General features: G+C 42.7%; 1 protein-coding gene across 1 annotated transcript; it reads left to right on the top strand.

Annotated features, from left to right (window-relative positions):
- Window positions 1-647: 647 nt before the first annotated feature.
- On the top strand, window positions 648-12,671 carry LOC128339159 (retinol dehydrogenase 16-like). The gene is made up of 4 exons (XM_053282717.1): window positions 648-960; window positions 3,312-3,570; window positions 11,648-11,805; window positions 12,062-12,671. The coding sequence occupies exons 1-4, from the start codon at window positions 648-650 to the stop codon at window positions 12,301-12,303; spliced, it is 972 nt and encodes a 323-aa protein (XP_053138692.1). The 3' UTR covers window positions 12,304-12,671.
- Window positions 12,672-12,925: the final 254 nt, after the last annotated feature.

The following is a 12,925-nucleotide window of genomic DNA, read 5'->3' as shown; positions in this document are numbered from 1 at the left end:
GTCTAGCAGAGCTGTTTAAAATGGTTCAGGAGCTGCAAGGGAGTCTATTCTTCCCTCCCTTGAGCTGTCCCAGCTGCTCCTGCTTCAATACCATGGACCACAGATGACGTCCCATATGTACCCTGTTGACCAAAATGAGCACCAGGAGTCCTAGTGCCCAGGGGCAGGGAGCAGGCTGTCAACTGTACCCCAGGCAAAGTCTGCTAAACCATAAAGCAGTTGTGGAAAGTAAGGGCAAGGCTGCTAGAGTCCTTTGTTTCCAACCATTATGCCACTGTATATTTGTGAAGCTATATTGAGTAAAGCTATAAAGCTGCTACACCCTGGGCCTCAGGCAGTATCCAGGATCTCAACTTGTAACATGGTTGCAGATGTTCACAGCAACCAGTACAAGATGTCTTAGTTCCCCAGAGGCAAGACTCACCAGTCTGTCAGCTGTTCTTCAAGCAACATCTCTTTTGCCTCTCAAGCAGCTTTGGAGAGTAGGGAGGAGGCTGCGATAAAGGTCCTGTTACCTTGACTTCATCTGCTACTGTTCTTAGTCATTGGATCCTGCTCTGCTCAGCTTACAAGAAACAGGGACTTGAGGAAATCATAACCACTCCAGATATTCCACTTGGTTCCTTCCTTCTTTGAAGCTTTTAGCCATGTGGCTGTACCTGGCTGCCCTGATGGGGATTTACGTCCTTCACCGATGGTACCGGCAGAGACAGACTGTGGACACCCTGACAGAGAAACACATTTTCATCACTGGTTGTGACTCTGGCTTTGGAAACCTGCTTGCCAGGCAGCTGGATGCGAAGGGCATGAGGGTATTGGCAGCTTGTTTTACTGAGAAGGGAGCAGAGCAGCTGCAGAAGGCCACCTCGGAGCGCCTGAGAACCACCATCCTGGATATCACCAGCACGGAGAGTGTGGCTGCAGCAACCGAGTGGGTGAAAGGATGCGTGGGGAACAAAGGTGACTGACTCTCTCTTCTTCTCTCATCAGGTATCTATGTTGTACCTGGATGAGGCAAGACATGCAGCTTCCAATGTTCTGGGGAGCAGTCACGATTACCAGCTGACCAGATGATATCACCCTGGTTCTTCTGGTGACCTGAACAACTGCTTGACAGAAGAAACTGGAAACTGGAGCTTCACATGGCATGAAAGGAAAATCTGCATATCGCTGTAGATCAAACTGATAAAGAATAGCTAAAGTGCAGGAGTCTGAATTGTTTGCAGTGTGCACACCAATTCCCTGTTTTCCCTATGTCTCCATAGGGATTGAAGAAATTGCATTTGTTAGTACTAACAGGCTACATATTGGTTTAGGGAGTAAGTGGCAAAGTCAAGAAATGAAGGATGTAGAGAGGGATACAAGACTGAGTCAGGTGAAAAGGGGGGCAAGTATTTCTATGATCACTATGGGGTACAAATTGGTAACAAAAAGGAGGAAGCACACTCCGTATTTATGACTATCTTGAGGGGTGTGAAGAGAAACATTTAAATCCTCACACAGCAGAGTTTAGCCCAAGAGATTATCTGAAGACAGTCAGTTGTGTACAAAGTTTTCTGATTTTAGTGGTAAAAATCTATCTATAAAAAAGAATATTTGCAAGAAAGTGGTGATCAAAATAAAAAGCTGAGCATCTAACTATATTGCACTGTTAATTAGCATACCACCGCCTCAACTTTATAGTTGTCTTCAACATGCAAAGAAATAAGGAAATTGTGAGTGCATGTGATTGATTGGTTAAGTGCCATCAAGTCGGTGTTGACTGTTAGTGACCACATAGATAGATTCTCTCCAGGAAGATCTGTCTTCAACTTAGCCTTTAAGGTCCCTTAGTAGTGCATTCATTGCTGAGTCCATCCACCTTGCTGCTGGTGGTCCTCTTCTTCTCTTTCCTTCAACTTTCCCCAGCATTGTGGGCTTCACAAATGAGCTGGGTTTTCACATAATGTGTCCAAAATATGATAGTTTGAGCCTGGTCATTTGTGCCTCAATGGAAAATTCTGGATGGATTTGTTCTATGGTCCATTTGTTTGTTCTCCTAGCTGTCCATGGTACCCTCAAAAGTCTTCTCCAGCACCAAAGTTCAAAAGCATCAATACATTTTCTATCTTGTGTCTTCAAAGTCCAGCTTTCACATCCATAGAGTGTCACGGGGAAAACCATTGTCCGAACGATTCTAATCTTTGTAGGTATGGACATGTCACAGCATCTAAATATCTTTTCAAAGGCCTTAATTGCAACCCTACCAACTGCTAATCTGTGGTGTATTGCTTGATGGCTGGATCTTTTAATGTTGATGGCCAATCCTAAAAGGCAGAAGCTATCCACCACTCCAATGTCTTCATTGTCAATTTGGAGGTTGGTTGCTGTACCCATTGTCATTAGTTTAGTCTTCTTTATGTAGTCCCATTTTTTCACTATGCTCCTTGACTTTCATTACTAGAGCTTGCCGATAATCTGCATTCTCAGCTATCAAAGTGGTGTCATCAGCGTAACGCAGGTTATTGATGTTTCTTCCTCCAACTTTAAAACCATGCTTCTCTTCTTCCAGTCCAGCTTCTCTCAGTAATTGTTCAGCATATACATTGAATAAAGAAGGAGATAATCTACAGCCTTGTCTTACTCCTCTGCTGATCTGGAACCAGTCTGTTTCACCATATTCCATCTGGATTGTGGCTTCCTGTCCTATGTATAGGTTTCCCATGAGAACAATGAGATGTTCTGGGATGCACATTTTCCTAAGAATATTCCACAACTTGACATGGTTGATTCAATCGAAGGCTTTTCTGTAGTAAATAAAGCACATATTGACTACCGTACTTTCTGGTATTCTTTGGCTTTCTCAATGATCCAGCATGCATCAACAATGATGTCTCTTGTTCCTCAGCCTTTTCTGAAACCAGCTTGAACATTTGGCATGTCCCTTTCCACATAGGCCTCTAATCTGTGTTGGATGATCCTGAGCCTTATTTTGCTAGCATGTGAGATTAAGGTCATTAAGGAAATTAAGGAGTGGGTGCATTAGGTGAGCACAATATATAATATGGAGGAACATGTTTACTGCTTACACAGTAAAGATGTTAAGGTTGGGTGCCTTACAATCTCCATGCCTTTTGGTACATCAGTGAATGTGTGACTCAACTTTGCACTTAATACAGAGTTTTTTATATTCTAGAATATGTATCAACATTTATATATAGTACAACAGCTACATAAAAGCTACAATAGATGTATATATTCCATTTTTAAGATAGTTAAAGAGTTGGAATGATAGGGATAGTTTTTAATATGTATATTCTCTCCTCACACAGGGCTCTGGGGCTTGGTAAACAATGCAGGTATAGGTTTTCCAGTGGCTCCCACTGAATGGCTGACTAAGGATGACTTTGCAAAGGTAATAAATGTCGACCTGCTTGGGACGATCGATGTGACGCTGCACATGATGGCCCTGGTGAGAAGAGCCAGAGGGAGGATAGTCAACCTCAGCAGTATGGCAGGAAGAGTTTCAATCTTCGCTGGAGGTTATTCTCCATCCAAGTATGGCATAGAATCCTTCTCAGACAGTCTGAGGTACAATAGCAGTTCTGCAGCTTTCCTCTTTCTCGATTAAGTGGCATGAGAGTGGTCCTCCAGCTAAAGACAGAGTAACCGGGCTGAATAACAGGTGGTGGAAAGGTGACTGCTGTCAAGGACAGAATTAGAAACTTACAGGACTGTTTTCTCGCCTTCATTACTTACAGCACTAACTCCTATGCCTCTTTTCTTAGACTTCCTAGTATGCATCAATTCTGGTTTCCACAAACCAGATTCCAGAACCCATGAAATTAGGTGGGTACAAGAGTGCCTCTTCAGTTAAGGCAAGCAGTGAAAGGTGGGGGGAAATGAACCTCTGCCCAGTCATCGAATGGAGAGGACATCACTCCTATTGCTTGTGTTTGGAGATGGTGTTCCAGTGCACTGGCCTTTTGCACCAACTATCCTAATGACTACTAGGGTCATTGGGAGTAAAGACAGTAAGGATCTCCCTGACTGTTCTACCTGTCTCTATCTCTATGACCCCTGATATTACTCTTCAGGTATTTCCTGTTGAGGCCCACAATCCTTCCTTTCCTCTTAAAGAGCAGATCGAAACATCTCCCTCCCTCCTTACCTATTCATTATGTAGCCCTTTAGATTAGGATTAGATCTTCCCTATCCAAGTGTACTTAACAAATAAATACTTAGTATTTAGTTCTACAAGAATCTCCATGTGTTTTCTTTAAAAGCGGCAACAACAAAACTCTGTGCTAACTACTCTACAAGTGGAGTGTGTGCTCTTCCCTAGTGCTCTGCCGTTTACCTACTGGGGGTAAAATAAACATGCCCCAACAGCATCCTCTGATAGCCTAGGCGGATGCAGCCTTTTTAAACAGGTGTGTTTCCTTTCCCTTTGATTTCTAAGCTCTTGGCTTATACATTTTTTACCCTTTGCTCCAGTCATGCTGTTTGGCATAGTGATTAAGGCAGCAAGGACACAGCGGGAGACTGCATCCTCACAGACCCGAGGTGTCTCCACTTCTTCAGCATGCATGGGCATGCGCTGGGGGCAGCAACATTCATTGATTTTGCTACCTCTGTAAAAAGGGCAGCTGTAGGACTCTCAGGGTCGGGGACATGTTTTTAGAGGGCACAGACCACTATAAGCAGCAAGGAAGATCAGCAAAAATAACCTCTCCCGCAGATGTGCATTGAGGGAGTGGGGAAACCTACAATTATAAACAAGGTAGGAAATTTTTTATTTATTGTATTTATTCGATTGCTATACTGCCTTTCCAAAAATGGCTCAGGGCGTTTTACACAGAGCAATAATAAATAAGTAAGTTGGATCCCTGTCCCCAAAGGGCTCACTATCTAAAAAGAAACATAAAAATAAACACCAGCAACAGTCACTGGAGGTACTGTTCTGGGAGTGGATAAGGCCATTTACTCTCCCCCTGCTAAATAAAGAGAATCACCATATTGGCTGTGCGTAAAAACAAGGTAGGAGGGAAAGGAATGGTCATTTGCTAAGCAGAAGATGGATTGGAGGGCTTTTCATCCTACAGTGGATACCGCTGCTGGGTTGGATGGAGCCCTCTGGCCCAGTTGCTGCTTCGAGATGAGCACTTCCTCCTAACTTGCTTTTTACTCGCAGACGATGAGCACAGCTCACGAGCATGGGTAGGGTGTGTCTGCTACTCTATTGTGGATTGTGTGAAGCAGCCTAAAATGACATGGAGCCCTATCAAGCCCCAGCACCATCTCTGAAGGCACAAATTGAGCACTGAGGTGTAATCTCCTCATCAGAGCTTGATGGAGGAAATGCTGGGAAGGACTACACTTCCCAGCATTCAATGTGCACCTTCCAATACAGTGTTTTACATACCATGTGTAGCGGATTTAACCTAGGCTTTGTCTCAAAGCAAGCTCACGTGAGGGGAAGAAAAATGCTGAATCATTCTCTCTTTGTTTCTTCAGTAGCTTAATCTCTGCCACCATGCCCTAAGTACTGAGCTTAACTCCCCCTGAATTTGGGTGAATGTCCAGGGAGACTCTCTTTCTCTAGACTAGTGAGAAAGTTCAAAAACCCACCACGTGTAGCTTACGCATGGTAAGAAAACCTTACAGAACTAAATCCTATGCCTCATTTCTTAGACTTCCTAGTACGCATAAATTCTGGTTTCCACAAATCGGATTCCAGAACCCATGAACTTAGAGGGGCACAAGAGTGCCCCTTCAGTTAAGGCAAGCAGGAAAAAAGGGGGGGGGGGTAAAGTAAGCTTCAAAGTTTGGATTGCTTAAAAATATAACAAAGCTTTTAATAATCTGAAACTTGGCATGCCTGGCCTGCTAGATAAAGTCTACACATCTGATGATTTAAAAGTGATTCAATGAAAATTGCCACAGGTAAAGAAAGTTTTAAAGTGCTGAAAATTGACAAATTCATCTGTTTTTGCTCAAACTTTATCCACTGTTTTTTGATGTCTCTTTCTCCAAATTTGGTTAAAATGACTGATGTACAATGTGCAGGTTTGGATAACACAAACATGCATGCAGCACACACAGATCTGCATGCAAACACACACAAACAGAAACAAACATGCACCACAAACACCACAGAAACATGTACAAACCAACACACATATATAACACAAATGCATGAACACATACATGCAAACAGCCCTGCTGAATCAGGCTCAAGGCCTATCTAGTCCAGGATCCTTTTTCACACAGTGGCCCAATAGATGCCTCCAAAAAGCTCACAGGCAGGGGGTGAGGGCTTGCGCTCTTTCCTGCTGTTGCTCCCTTGCAACTGGTATTTAGTGGCATATTGCCTCTAAGACTAGAGGTGGCCTATAGCCACCAGACTAGTTGCCATTGATAGACCTGTCCTCCATGACTTTGTCAAAGCCCCTTTTGAAGCCATCCAACTGGTGCCCATCACCATATCCTGTGGCAGGGAACTTCATAGGTTAATTATGTGCTGCATGAAAAAGTACTTCATTTGGTTGGTCCTAAATTTCCTGATGTTCAGTTTCATGGGATGATCCCTGGATCTAGTGTTGTGAGAGAGGGAGAAATGTTAACTCTCCTAACTCCTAGATTAGGTTCGGGAGTCTTTGTTTTGACATTGAGGAAAACTCTCTAGGTCAGTGACCTTCAGTATTTTTCAAATGGGTGGCACTTTGGCAAGAAATTCCCAGAGTGAGAACCATTTCCCACTGTACTAACCTCCACACAGTGTTTTGCTTTCCCCAGTGCCAGGGGCAGACACTTAATAGGATACAATTATAAATAGGGTAGGAAATGTGTCTTACCCAAGTTTGGGGGCTGTGTATGCTCCGACTTTCCAATTGTCTGTGAGTAAAAACAAGATAGGAGGAAAGGAATGGTCATCTGCTAAGCAGAAGATGCATTTGGAAGGCTTTTCATCCTACCTTGCTACAGAGCTTGGATACCGTTGGAGAACAGCCTTTGTTCCTTTAAACTTAAACTGTTTCTTCAATAGCTTAATCGCTGCCACCATGCCCTAATTACAGAGCTTAACTCCCCTTGAATTTGTGTGAATGTCCAGGGAGACTCTCTTTCTCTAGACTAGTGGGAAATTTCAGACAAAGTTTTTGAGATCTATTTTACAGATCCCTAGATGTGTTCCCAACGTAATATTGAGGGTTGAAACTGGTATGCCTAAGATGGAAGCCCGGATGTGGTTTTCCATTTTGAGCTTCTGGTTAAGATTGTCTTTCTTCTCTACAGGCCTTGCTCACCTAATTTTTATTGATAAATTTAACTCTAGTTGGAAGCAGTCAATATCTCACCAAATAAGTTTATATGGCTTTAGTCCGGATGGTTTATTAGAAATGGGTTATTCTCATGCAAGACTGATACTAAAGCAGCAGATCTATGACATGGAAATGCAGACTGATCGATCTTTAATCTAGGGATGTGCGAACCGGTTCGAATTTGAACCAGGGTGGTTCAAAGTTTTGAATTCGAACCGAACCAGCCATCAGGTTCGAGATGCAGGTTCGAATTCGAAACGAACCAGGGAGCAGTTCAATTCAAACCTGTTCAAACTGGTTCAAACACCCAAAAATTGGTATGATGGTAGCTCGCACCCAGGGGTACCTGCCACCCAAACCCCAAAGCAATTGGACACTTGTACGATTTTTTATGAATTTTTGAAAATTATTTTTATTTTTTCTCATAGGGTATAATGGGACTCAAACCAGGCCACTATACCTTATTTTGGAGCACCCATGGGTGCCAACAACCACCTAAACCCTGAAGCAATCGGACAGTACTACGATTTTTTTATGAATATTTGAAGTATTTTCAATTATTTTTCTCATAGAGTATAATGGGACCAGAACCAGTCCATATCCCCTATTGTGGAGCACCTAGGGGCACAAAAGCAGGGTGGGTGGTAGACAGACAGGGTTTCCTACCACCCACAAAACCCCAAGGCAATTGGACACTCCTCTGATTACTGGTGAATTGTTAAAGTATTTTTGAATTCCTCATAGGGAATAATTAGGATTGCAGCAAATGTATAGCTTCACGTCGGGGGGGGGAGGGGTGTTGTAGAGCAGAGTATGGTGGGTGGTAGTTCCTAGGGTGGGCAAGTAAGCTATCAGAATTATTTGAAAGGAATTGGGCAAAGGGCTGATTTTTAAGTGATTTTTGAAGTTTACACGTCTTTAAGGTTTTTCTCCATAAAAAAGCATGGAGGTGTCAGCAAATGTATAGCTTCACTTCGGGGGCAAAGGGGTGGCCTAGAGCAGAGTGTGGTGGGTGGTAGTGCCCAAGGGGGGCAAGGAAGCTATCAGAATTATTTGAAAGGAATTGGGCAAAGGGCTGGTTTTTAAGTGATTTTTGAAGTTTATGTGTCTTTAAGGTTAGCAATGAGAGTGGATTCGTGGTTTGTCACTGAAAATCTTATATGCTACCAAAGAATCTACACTCAGAACACTTCAGAAACAACAAAACCCAGTACCCCATGGGTTAGCAACCCATGGGGGTGGTTGGCACCCTCTTTGCACTAGATCACCACTCACTCTGGGCCACCCCAGCACCCCACAAGTGGCTTTAAGGATTTTCTCCATAGGGAAGAATGCAGGTTTAAGCAGCCCCATAACTGCACTTGGGGGGTGCTGGGGTGGCCCAGAGTGAGGGTGCCAACCACCTCCATGGGTTGCTAACCCATGGGGTACTGGGTTTTGTTGTTTCTGAAGTGTTCTGAGTGTAGATTCTTTGGTAGCATATAAGATTTTCAATGACAAACTATGAATCCACTCTCATTGCTAACCCGACGTGTAGCTATACATTTCTGACACCTCCATGCTTCTTTATGGAGAAAAACCTTAAAGACGTGTAAACTTCAAAAATCACTTTAAAATCAGCCTTTTGCCCAATTCCTTTCAAATAATTCTGATAGCTTCCTTGCCCACCTTGGGAACTACCACCCACCACACTCCACTCTAGGACACCCCTTTCTCCCCAACGTGAAGCTATACATTTGCTGCAATCCTCATTATTCTCATGAGGAATTCCAAAATAATTTTAAAATTCACCAATAATCAGAGGAGTGTCCGATTTCCTTGGAACTTTGTGGATAGTAGGCACCCCTGGTTGTCTACCACCTACCCCCACTTTTGTGCCCTTTGGTGCTCCACAATAGGGGATATGGGCTGGTTCGGATCCTATTAGAAAAATAATTAAAAATATTTCAAATATTCATAAAAAATCATAGGGGTGTGTGATTGCTTCGGGGTTTGCATGGTTGTTGGCACCCATGGGTACTCCACAATAAGGAATAATGGGATGTTTGGAGTCCCATTATATCCTATGAGAAAAAAATGTAAATAATCTTCAAAAATTCATTAAAAAATCGTACAAGTGTCCGATTGCTTTGGGAATTGGGTGGCAGGTACCCCTGGGTGCGGGCTACCATCCTACCAATTTTTGGGTGTCTGAACCGGTTCAAACCAGTTTGAATTCGAACTGAACCAGGGGGAGGTTCGAGCAAAACCAAAACCGAACCACCCCCTCCTGGTTCGAAGATGGTTCGAATTCGAATCGAACCAGGCAAACCGGTTTTGTGCACATCCCTACTTTAATCTCTAAAGAAGTTTTCCTGGGACTACAAATGTATAATACTAAACCTGCGAATTACTTCAACAAAATTACCATTACTAAGTACTGCAGAATGTTCACACTGGCCAGATTTAATGTGTTACCTTCAGCTGAACTAGAAGGTAAATTTAGAGGGATACCAAAAGAGCAGAGACTATGCCCTTGCGGCTCTGGAGAACAGGAGTCTATCTTTCATTACTGGCTGACTTCCCAGGACATACAGATGTATTCTACATCAACTATCTGCTCTCAGATCAGAAGTTGCTAAGCTCTGTGAGGCAGCTAAGAATGCTAGACAACAGATGGTAAACCAGATTATGCAAACTGGAAACGGCTGATTAGGATGAGCTTATGTCTCTGTTTATATCATGTATATATTATTATTATATCATGTGTATTATTATGTATGCTTTAAATTTTGGTCTATGACTGTAAATAAACATGACTGACTGACTAGTGGGAAAGTTCAAAAACCCACCACGTGTAGCTTACGCATGGTAAGAAAACCTTGGTAGCATTGCTGAGCAAACAAAATTGAGACATGTCTTGCACCAGAGTAAACGCCTTTCAGCCCTCTTTTCCTGAGTTAAAAATCTACTCAGAGGCTTATCAAAATTGAAAAGAACAAAAGAAAAAGGAAATCTTTATTCAGAAATACTACAGACAGTTTCTGTCTGAGGCTCTCTCAGCTTTTAGGTACAGGTAAAAAGAAACACTCAGTAGTTTTGAATAATACTTCAAAAAGCACCCCAGTTGCAAGGAACAGGGATATAGGAACCTTTAAAAGCCCCTTTAAAGGTTACAGAGACTTTTGCAGTGCCCTGGATGGATAGTTGGACACAGGCTCAGTGTTTCTTACATTACAGATAAAACACAATAGAACAGTTGTAAGGATTTGCAAAGCACACAAAAAGAAAAAAGTTCCTGACGCGAACTAACTAGCAAACTGTTCCCTAGACTAAAACCCCTTTTCCTTGGAAACTCACTACTCACATAATGAGCTTCACGTATCCTGCAATCTTGTCTCTCAAGGATCTTCAGTCTTTTTCAATAGCCACCTCCATGGTTACCCATCCTGTTGCAAGCACAGCCAGGCTCCAACTGACAACAAAAAAAGTCTGCTTTTCCTCCTGCATGGCCCTCAAGGTTCCAACCATCGTGTGCTGAGTGACTGATCCCCAGAGGTCACTGCCCATCAGTCAAGACAGGGTTAACTTCCAGTAACATGAAAGGAACAGCTGTTACTGCTTGATGGTTGCACCATGGTATATAACAATGATGGTTTCAAGACCCTATTATAATACATAATATATTACAATGGTTTGAGAAATATATAAAATATATATTGCCAACACTGTTAATGCTAAAATTGCCTTTACACAAACCATTTTATGGTTGAAAGCCTGCCACTTTAAGACCAGAGTCAAGATTATCTTATATTGGCTCAAGCTCCCCAAAGCTAGGAAATCAGAAGCTATGGTTGATGACTTTGTAGACATGCCACATGGTTTTTAGTAATGATTTTCTGCAATGTCACAATTGTGTTTGCTTACAACCATTGCTCCCTCTTATTTTTTCCCCATTTGCGTGCGAAAAGGTTTTGTTTGGGGCAGCAGTATCAAGGCAGTGTGTGCATGCAGAATGGGGACTTCCTGATTCAATCTGAGTCAGATTTAAAATTAACTGAACTGACATTAAAAAAATTGTGAGTGCACGCACATGTGTACATCTTAGAGGGAACACTGCTTATGCCCTCCATGCATCCACATCTCTGTGGGACACATTGCTGCTGTCAGGCACTCCATCCTCCCCATCTTGATTTAGGCCTCAAAAACAAAGGGAAATTGTGGCTATTGGGAGGGCGGGTCTACCCAAAAGGGCAGAACAATCCTGTGCAATAACTCTCAGGAGCACAATGTACAAATTAAAAATCAAATTTCATATAGTGGCTCTATCAGAAGTGTCATGCCATGATATTTTGGTTATAATTCAGGCGAGAATTCCATCCTTTTGGTGTCAAAGTCTGCATTGTTGAGCCTGGGACGTTCAAAACACCTATTTATGATGATGCACAAAAAGATTTCTGGGATGTGTGGAGCCGGCTCCCTTCTGAAATCAAGGAATCCTATGGAGAGCGATACTTTGAGAGCTGTGAGTAAAAAGGACAAGTTATTTTCTAGTAATTCTGTTGGGGGGTTGTGTGTCTACAAATATGAAGGCCACCAAGTTGACTGAGTCTCAGTTCTCAAGCATTGAGGATTGTTGTACAGTAGGTGCCTGCCTCCCCTTTGTCGAGGACCTCCACAAGCAGTAATTATTATATACCTTCAGCTACCAAAAATGTCAGCATATCCCCTCTGTTGTTGTGAACCTAACTTTTCCTTTGCTTCATATTTCTCACACACAGACCGCAACTTATTGCAACTTTTCATAGATACAAGCAACAAGAACCTCTGCCTGGTCACCAACTGCATCGAACATGCCCTGACATCCAGCCGCCCGTGTATTCGCTACATACCAGGCTGGGATGCAAAGTTCCTCTACACTCCTCTCTCTTATTTGCCAGCTTCAATCGCGGACTTCATATTGGAATTAATTCTGCCCAAGCCAGCCCAGACAGTGTCGATTATGATGCAGAAACAGAATTAACTCATCCAAACAAGCCAACAAACTGGAGAGGACATCACTCCTATTGCATCTGTATGCAGATGGTGTTCCAGTGCATCGACCCTTTGAACCAACTATCCTAAAGATAGATAATGACTAGGGGCATTGGGAATAGATATAGTGAATAAGGGTCTCCTTACCTGTTCTACTTTTCGCTACTCTGACCCCCGATATTACACTTCAGGTATTTCCTGTTGAACCCCACAATCCTTCCATTCCTCTTAGAGAGCAAATGGAAACATCTCTCTCCCTCTTTACCTATTCAGAATGTAGTCCTTTAGATTAGGATAAGATCTTTCCTATCCAAGTGTACTTAACCAATAAATATTAGTATTTAGTTCTACAAGAAACTCCATGTGTTTTCTTTAAAGAGCTGCAACAACTAAACTCTGTGCTAACTACTCTACAAGTGGAGTGTGTGCTCTTCCCTAGTGCTCAGCTGTTTACCTACTGGGGGTAAAATTAACATGCCCCAACAGCATCCTGTGATAGCGTAAGTGGATGCAGCCTTCATAATCAAGTAACCTTTTTAAACAGGTGCCTTTCATTTTCCTTTGGTTTCTAAGCTCTTGGCTTATACATTTTTTGCCCTTTGCTCCAGTCA

Source organism: Hemicordylus capensis, unplaced genomic scaffold (assembly GCF_027244095.1).
Source record: "Hemicordylus capensis ecotype Gifberg unplaced genomic scaffold, rHemCap1.1.pri scaffold_27, whole genome shotgun sequence".
Lineage (NCBI taxonomy): Eukaryota > Metazoa > Chordata > Lepidosauria > Squamata > Cordylidae > Hemicordylus > Hemicordylus capensis.
This window is presented reverse-complemented; position numbering and strand designations above follow the sequence as displayed.

Coding starts and splice junctions, on each gene's coding strand:
- LOC128339159 (XM_053282717.1), top strand. CDS start 648: ATGTGGCTGTACCTGGCTGCCCTGATGGGGATTTACGTCCTTCACCGA. Junction 961..3,311: donor AGGATGCGTGGGGAACAAAG/GTGACTGACTCT, acceptor CTCCTCACACAG/GGCTCTGGGGCTTGGTAAAC. Junction 3,571..11,647: donor TCCTTCTCAGACAGTCTGAG/GTACAATAGCAG, acceptor GTTATAATTCAG/GCGAGAATTCCATCCTTTTG.